Genomic DNA, 8,672 nt, shown 5'->3' with positions numbered 1-8,672 from the left:
TTTTGGGCACTAAAAAGGTTCCAGGGATGTTAAAGGTTCTTCATGGAACCATAGATTCCAATAAAGAACCTTTATTTTTAAGAGGATACAGTATGAACCCTAAACATTGCAATCCGATTCACATATTTGTTTACATGTGCATTAGATGTATTCCAGACAAAATCTAAGTGCTTACGTAGTGCCGAGTCGCTAATTGTCATTGTCATTTTTGACATCTAAAAAGTGGAAATTAAACGCATGTAAACACATGCATCACAACACTGCGCACGTGGGCAAGCTATTTTTGATTCTGAATTAGAAAATAGTTTGATTCAAGAGTTTACATTCTTAATTTTTATCTGTTGATCAATTTATTTTGGGTTTACACCAACTCTTCCAATACAATCGAAAAACAGTATGGACTACAACCTGAATTCCGGAACTGTTGGGACATTTTTAAATTTCAATAAAATGAAAACTAAAAGACTTTCAAATCACATGAGCCAATAATTTATTCACAATAGAAAATAAATAACATAACAAATGTTTAAACTGAGAAATTTTACAATTTTATTCATAAAATGAGCTCATTTCAAATTTGATGCCTGCTACAGGTCTCAGAATAGTTGGGACGGGGACATGTTTACCATGGTGTAGCATCACCTCTTCTTTTCAAAACAGTGTGAAGACACCTGGGCATCGAGGTTATGAGTTTCTGGAGTTTTGGTGTTTGGAGTTTGGTCCCATTCTTGCCTGATATAGGTTTTCAGCTGCTAAAGTGTTTGTGGTCGTCTTTGACGTATTTTTCATTTAATGATGCACCAAATGTTCTCTATAGGTGCAATGATCTGGACTGCAGGCAGGCCAATTCAGCAACCGGACTCTTCTATGACGAAGCCGTGCTGTTGTAATAGCTGCAGTATGTGGTTTTGCATTGTCCTGCTGAAATACAGAAGGCCTTCCCTGAAATAGACGTCATCTGGAGGGGAGCATATGTTGCTCTAAAACCTTTATATACCTTTCAGCATTCATAGTGCCTTCCAAAACATGCAAGCTGCCCTTACCGTATGCACTTATGCACCCCCATACCATCAGAGATGCTGGCTTTTGAACTAAATGCTGATAACATGCTGGAAGGTCTCCCTCCTCTTTAGCCCGGAGGACACGGCATCCATGATTTCCAACAAGAATGTCAAATTTGGACTCAGCTGACCATACAACACTTTGAGACAGTCCATTTTAATTGAGCCTTGGCCCACAGGACAGAACGGAGCTTCTGGACCATGTTCACATATGGCTTCTTTTTTGCATGATAGAGCTTTAGTTGGCATCTGCAGATGGCACAGCGGATTGTGTTTACCGACAGTGGTTTCTGGAAGTATTCCCATTTAATAATGTCATTGACACAATCATGCCCATGAGTGATGCAGTGTCGTCTGAGATAAAATCCAGTCCAATAAAGGTCTTCAGCCTTGTCCCTTACACACACAGATTTCTCCAGCCTTTGCAATCTGACGTTGAGGAACATTGTTTTTAAAGTATTCCACAATCTTTTTACGCACTCTTTCACAGATTGGAGAGCCTCTGCCCATCTTTACTTCTGAGAGACTCTGCCTCTCTAAGGGTGTACTCACACTATAGGCACAGTCGCCTTGAACCGAGTGCGATTGTCCCCCCTCCCCCGCTGGCCTGCACTTAACGTTCCAGGCTGGAGCACGCTTACGTCATATACGATGCAACTTTTTGAATGGAAGAAAATAGGAAGAAATGCAATTTCGCTAAGATACTGCCTAATATATAGGCTATTTATAATTTATGCCACGCAGCGATTTTCAATAGCAAGCATCAGAGGATTATTACGAAGGCTGGTGTTAATGGAGGAATTTGCAGCTTTACTCGCAAACTACAATTCCTGTTCATCAATAAGGTGAGAATCAGACCCTTATAAACCCAAATACACTCGAATTAAGTACATGAATTGATAAGTGTGCTATCAAAGCAGTAATAAAGATGTTTCCCATCATAATGATGACAGTAACACACACAAAAGTAGTAAATGTTTCATGCTCTGGCATGGTTAGCGCTCACACAGCATGCGCACTGCGTACAGACATCCCTCTTATAGCTAATCATGTTACAGACCTGGTATCAATTAACTTAATTAGTTGTTAGATGTTCTCCCAGCTGAATCTTTTCAAAATTTCTTGCTTTTTCAGCCATTTGTTGCCCCTGTGCCAACTTTTTTGAGAGCTGTAGCAGGCATCAAATTTGAAATTTAGCAGGCTCATTTAGTGGATAAAAGTGTAAAAATTCTCAGTTTAAACATTTGTAATGTTATCTATGTTCAATTGTGAATAAAATATTGGCTCATGTGATTTGAAAGTTTTTTTAGTTTTCATTTTATTCAAAAAAAAAAAAAAAAAGTCCCAACATTTCCGGAATTCGGGTTGTACATCCAGTGTGCCCTACATCTAATATGCACTACAAATCTAGGTATTCGACTTTTTATCTCACAGTTTTGACTTGTTTTCTCAGAATCGCATGATATAAACTCACAATTTGGACTTATTTTCTCAGAATTGCATTATGAAAAACATAAATCTGATTTATTTTCTCAGAATTGCAATTCTGACTTTTTTTCTCGCAATTGCAAGTTTATATCACAATTTTAACATTTTTCTCACAATTGCAAGTTTATATCTCGCATATAAAAAAAGTAAGAATTGCTAGAAAAAAGTCAGAATTGCAAGAAAAAATCAGAATTGCTAGATATAATCGCAATTCCAAGTAAAAAGCTGGTGTTATGCCGAATTCTGACCCCTGTCAAATTATTACCCCCCTTGTAAAGGTTAGGTATGGGGTAGGGGTTAGGATTAGGCAATCAGGTAGCGACTTCAATGAGGGAGGTAATAATTTGGCAGGGAGTCGAAATTCGGCACAACACCGAAACTGGTTTATATCTCACAATTCTGACTCTTTTTCTCGCAACTGCGATCTCATAATTCTGACATAACTCTCAGTTGCTAGTTTATATCTCATAATTCTGAGGAAAAAAGTCAGAATTGTATATAAAAAAAAAAATCTGAATTGTGAGATTTAAACTGAATTGCAAGAAAAAAAAAAGTCAGAATTGCGAGATAAAAAGTCACAATTATCTTTTAAACTTTTTTTTTATTCTGTGGCAGAAACAAGCTTCCATATATTACAAATACAGCAGAGTGAGTGAGCATCTAAATATACTTCTAGACACTTTACGTTTAGCATTATCTTGGTTATGTAAGCATAATTGTGGATATGCCCATTACTGATGTAGTAGTGAGAGTACAAAAGACCACTGTTTAAAATGCTTTTGTTTTGCAATTGTGTCTTCTCAGACTTTTGGACCTCATTGCTTTTCTTTTAAAGGCCAAGATTTTTGCAGCACGCACTACCAACCAACAAAGAAAAACATTGCGTAAGTGTCAGAACTATCAGTCTTCCACATGATCTGACAGCAAGTCCTCTCGTGGGTTACCTAACCACCATCTCTGAGCTCATGGAGAGATACAACGACCCCACGGTATGACCGCTGGGCCTAAACACGTATGTCAAATCCATAGACTGTCTTAATCCTGTTGATGGATTAGAGCGATGTTCTGATCCTATGCCGGTGAGACGGGCCGACGTAGGTTCATTCACTCAGCCAATCAGAGAATGAGCAGCGGTCAGTTAATGCCACTGTGTACGTGTACATGTGTGAGTCGTACTCTCATTCATCCAAGAACAGCAGAACAGAGAGGAGGACGACACTTGGACAGCCATCCTGAACCTTCCAAAATACATTTCCTCCAGATACGTATTCAACGTAAGTCAGTGCATTCTCCTTTTGGAGGAACTAAACTATTTTGTTTTATAGGAATGTCTACTATTATTTGTTTTGTTATTTCTAAAGGAATGCTGTATTCTTGTTATTTCTGTTCTTATTTCTAATAAAATGCTTGTATATCACGTTAATGAAGAAAATTAAATGAAAACATTTGCTTTTGATTCAAATTCAAATTCTAGTGGTTTACATTTTATAGGGTCATTGTGACCTTATACTTTTTTAAAATCGTTTAATTGTGGGGTGATGTTTTGTGGTAAAAGTCCAAAATCGAACAATTTAAAAATGAACTGTCATGTTGCATTTGTTTGATTTGAGCAGGGGCGAGAATATTCTTAAGACATAACCAAACTCTGAACTAAAACAGATTACCTTTCTAAAGCTGCCAGACTGGCGGCCCAGTTTCTAAATAGATCATGTGTTGCTCATTTTACTGACTCTAGATCATAATATACATAGAGAAATTTTATAGTGAATTACGGTGGAAGAACATCAGGTTCTCAAGTTCTCGTCAAGCAATAAAAGAGTATATATACAGTCAAACCAAAATTATTCAGACATTTGTTGATAGATTTTTACTAGTGGGTGCAGGACACTGTAGTTCATTTATGTAAGTGAGGATAGCAAAATAAAGTAAACTGTGACATATTATACCCAAAAATTCTTCATACAGTGGACTACCAGTAAAAATGCTAAAAATTTGGAACCAAAAATTATTCAGACACTATGACCTGACCATGTTTTGCTTAAGTGTTATCTGACATAATTAAGATTATTTTTTTCTGACACGGTTTAACTCTGAGATCTTGTCATATTGTATTACCATTTTTTTAAACTATAATGAATAAACTTTATTAATGAATGAAATGTTCAAGATGTCTGAATAAATTTGGGTTTGACTGTATATATATATGAATATACAAACTTTTATGTTAGATTAATTGATCGCAATTAATCAATTTCAATAACATAGAGATATTTTTTAGTGAATCATGGTGGAAGAACATCAGGTTCTCAATTCCCAAGCAATAATAGAGTAAGATATGTGTGTGTATATATATATATATATATATATATATATATATATATATATATATATATATATATATATATATATATATATATATATATACAGTATATTTATGTATATATTTATATATACACAGTATAAAAAATATTTTTTTTTTTACACTGTATATACATAAATATACTATATATATATATATATATATATATATATATATATATATACTGTATATATATAAATAAATTATATGTATACAGGCAAGGGCATAGATTTGGTTTCAACTTTGGGGGGGTTGAACGTTGGTATGGTTGTATTGTATTGGGGGGGGTTGTAACTGATGGATTTGAATATTGGGGGGGTTACCTCCCCCCCATCCCCCCCACAAACTACGCCCCTGTATACAGGTAAATAAATACATATACATATTAAAAAATTTGTATATATAAATATACAAACTTTTGTTAGATTAATCGATCGCAATTAATCAATTAGACAGCACTATTTTGTAGAGAACATATCTTGAATTTTTAGAGAACATATCTTTTTTTTTTTTCTTGTTTTAAAAACAAAAATCTTTATAAAATGTATTAAATGTATGCTTCAAACAAGAAAAAAGCCAATATGGTACTAAAAACACTAATATACATACTAAAAGTTATATCCTCTGAAAACATTTAAAAGATTTTTTACTGGAGTACATGACAAAATACTGTTTTTTGCAATTAAGAGCCTATACACATTTTAGTAAATAAGACTAATTTCTCTTCATGTCATTATTGGCCTTGTCTATGTCCTTCTCATGACACTGTCTGCGTCCTCTGTGTCCACTAATCACTGAGACACAGATCTCATTGTGACCGATGAGTCAGAGACTTATTGGTTTTTCAGATTATGTTTAGCTCTTTGCTTTCAAAGACTGTGTGCATGCGCACCCTTCAGATGATGTCATCTAGTACATTGTTACCAGCCTACACAGCACACGTGGATTTAGTCAACCTCTGACCTTCTGTTTTCACAGTGTCTCCCGGCATGCTTTCCCTATATAAAATCTTCTCTTTGATGAACTGCCTGTTACTCCTCACGGTGATGTTTCCGGTGGTCCAGTCGCGTCGGGGCGGGGGCTTCGGCCGCGGCGGAGGCCGAGGTGGAGGATGGGGCGGCAGCAGCTCCGGTCGTGCGGGCTGGGGAGGAGGCGCCGGGCATTACCGTGCTCCACCCGTCCATACCGGAGGCTCCTCGGGACACAGTACTGGGAAGGTAGCAGGGGCGGCTGCTGCCGGAGCTCTTGGAGGAATGCTGGTCGGCCACGGCTTGAGCTCCATGGCTCGACCCGGATACGGGTACGGGCACGGGTATGGAGGCTATGGAGGATATGGAGGCTATGGAGCTGGGTACGGGCACGGACATGGACACGGGCACGGGCACGGGCATGGAGGACATGACTTCCATAATGAGACAGATGTGGATTACTACACAGGTGCTGCCAGTGCCGGACCCCTTAATAGCTGTGTGACAGTCTTGGGACTCGTGATGTCCTTCTTACTTGGGTATTTTCTATCATAAAGGCCACTTTTGGCACAAGTCATTCTTGGGCAACTTCTTGCATTTCTCAATAAAAAATAGTCTATCTAATTAAAAATATGTGATAGATGCAGTGTTAAAACATGGACAAAATGCAATCAAACAAGGATTTCATTACTACTGAGGCCTCTATGCATTATTTATGCCCAAGAAATAGACCATGTCCATTTACATTGTTTCCTGTGTTTTGGCTTGGAAGTGAGTTATGATTAGCACAAGCCTGAGTCAGAAGTTTGTACATTATTTAAACATCAGATTGATGTTTTTTTTTTTTTTTTTTTTTAAATGAACAATGTAGATTTTTCATGATTTAGTTTCCTTGAATAATGGAATTTTGTATCATTTAAATTATATGATGAAGAGCAGGTAGTTTATCATCTAAAGAGATTTTCAGAGTATCATGGATATATATTTTTCTTGTATATTGTTCATTGATTGTTTAGATCTCTACTGATCCGTTAGAAACTTCTCAATGTTTTAATCTGTTTGTTCCTGCCGTTTACGTCAGCGAGCATTCAAAATAAAACAAGGCTTATGGTAAAATCACATTAAACCATTATAAGCTTGACGAAGTGTGTCGGGTCGAGAGCAAATCTTGTTAAAGGGCTCGGGCGCGCTCTTCCTCACTTCCCCGAGCTCTTTACCAAACAGCTGATTGTCTTAAACCAATAAGATTTTATTGCTTTCGCTTGTACACCTTCTTGGATCTGTTTATCAGTATGTATTTTTATTTTTGTACTTCTAAAATAAAATAAATTAAATATCCTTCCTAAAATATTTGACTTTTTCTCATTCTCATTCAGTGTGAGTGATAAGCAGGCTGAAAAATCCATCATAAACAAACATGAATTCCATGTTGGTCCAGGCTGGTTATGCACAGTAATGCTGTTCTCAAGCAAAATTGAGATGGTTCACCTACACTCCCACTTCCCATGCTGGTGTAGAGACTGAGACAGATCAGACACACAATTATTTGTCATATTTAACAAATAATCCACAATACCCCATGAGGTACCATGAGGTAGAGTTCTGCCCCAGAAGAGACAAATCATCAAGGTAAGACTGGTTTACTCAAAGGAATGTGGAATTTCACTCTAAATTCACTTTGAAACAGACAAATGTACAGATGTACAGTCCATCCTAATCCTATACCCTAATATAATATAATAACTTTGGATACTATATGTACAATCATCTATCCAATTTTCCTATGTAATCATTTGTTCCTTTACAGTGTTTATATATAATCACATATATCTTATATTGGGTATCTATGAGGTATGCTCCACACGGAGATCTGATCTCACTTTCATCAAGTCTGTTTGTGATTACATCAAGAAACAGAAAAAACGAAGACAGACTAAATCCAGAAGAACTGTGGCAATGTCTCCAAGATGCTTACAAAACTGACTTTTGCACAGTACTGTACATAAGAGTATTATAAACAGACACAATAACACTTAACATTTGAAACATATACAGTATGAAGGGAGTGCTTGTTACTTTAGGTGTGTATTAGCGATTGAGCATTGAGCTCACCTGGTCTCACCTCTCTCTATCTGCAAACTTATAAACCAAATCTGAAAAGTAAAATAGATCAGAATAAACTTGTGCAAATTGAGGGTAATAGAATCTGAAGTACATACTGTGTTGTTTAATTAATAATAATGAGAACTGGAAGGAATTGACCCTTCGCCGGGAGTTTGATTGACAAGCGATCTAACCAATCATAACGCCGAATCCACTATTTTGTCCGACAAAGCAGTCAGGAGTAAGATTAACCTCAGTGGACTTGAACTTGAAAAATGGTGTGTATTTTCATCTTTCCACATTTGAAACAACATTCCTTCTCATGTTCTTCTTATTTTATTTTTCAAATTTCTTAACAAATTACACAACTTGAAAGCTGGGACTTTGTTTAATATCATAAGTAACCTGCTCTGTCGATGTGTTGTCAGTGTGCTCTTTGCTCCGCGATGTATTTTTTCACTCTGTGTGGCATGACAGCGCCATGGCTTGTAGGACAAAGCAACGGTAACTAAGGGGGGCGGGTCTTTGCGAAGGGTCAATTGTGATAAACAATTCCAAAAAAGCAAACGTCAAATCTTAAAGCAGAACTAAGTAACTTTTTTTTACCTTCATAAATAGTTTTCTAAGTCCTTACAATGGTTAATTGACTTGTAGTGGTGTGTTTGAGGCGGGAGCTGCACCGACCCGAAACAA

The 8,672-nt window shown here is 36.8% G+C and overlaps 1 protein-coding gene across 1 annotated transcript; it reads left to right on the top strand.

Moving 5' to 3' along the window:
• Window positions 1-3,289: 3,289 nt before the first annotated feature.
• On the top strand, window positions 3,290-7,224 carry prnpa (prion protein a). Its single transcript, XM_048210328.1, has 2 exons — window positions 3,290-3,823; window positions 5,887-7,224. Exons 1-2 carry the CDS (start codon window positions 3,673-3,675, stop codon window positions 6,429-6,431), a joined length of 696 nt encoding a protein of 231 aa, XP_048066285.1. The 5' UTR covers window positions 3,290-3,672; the 3' UTR covers window positions 6,432-7,224.
• The last annotated feature ends 1,448 nt before the right edge of the window (window positions 7,225-8,672 follow it).

Source organism: Megalobrama amblycephala, linkage group LG12 (assembly GCF_018812025.1).
Source record: "Megalobrama amblycephala isolate DHTTF-2021 linkage group LG12, ASM1881202v1, whole genome shotgun sequence".
In the NCBI taxonomy this organism is placed as follows: Eukaryota; Metazoa; Chordata; class Actinopteri; order Cypriniformes; family Xenocyprididae; genus Megalobrama; species Megalobrama amblycephala.
The sequence above is the reverse complement of the archived record's forward strand: the minus strand, read 5'-3'. Positions and strand labels throughout refer to the sequence as shown.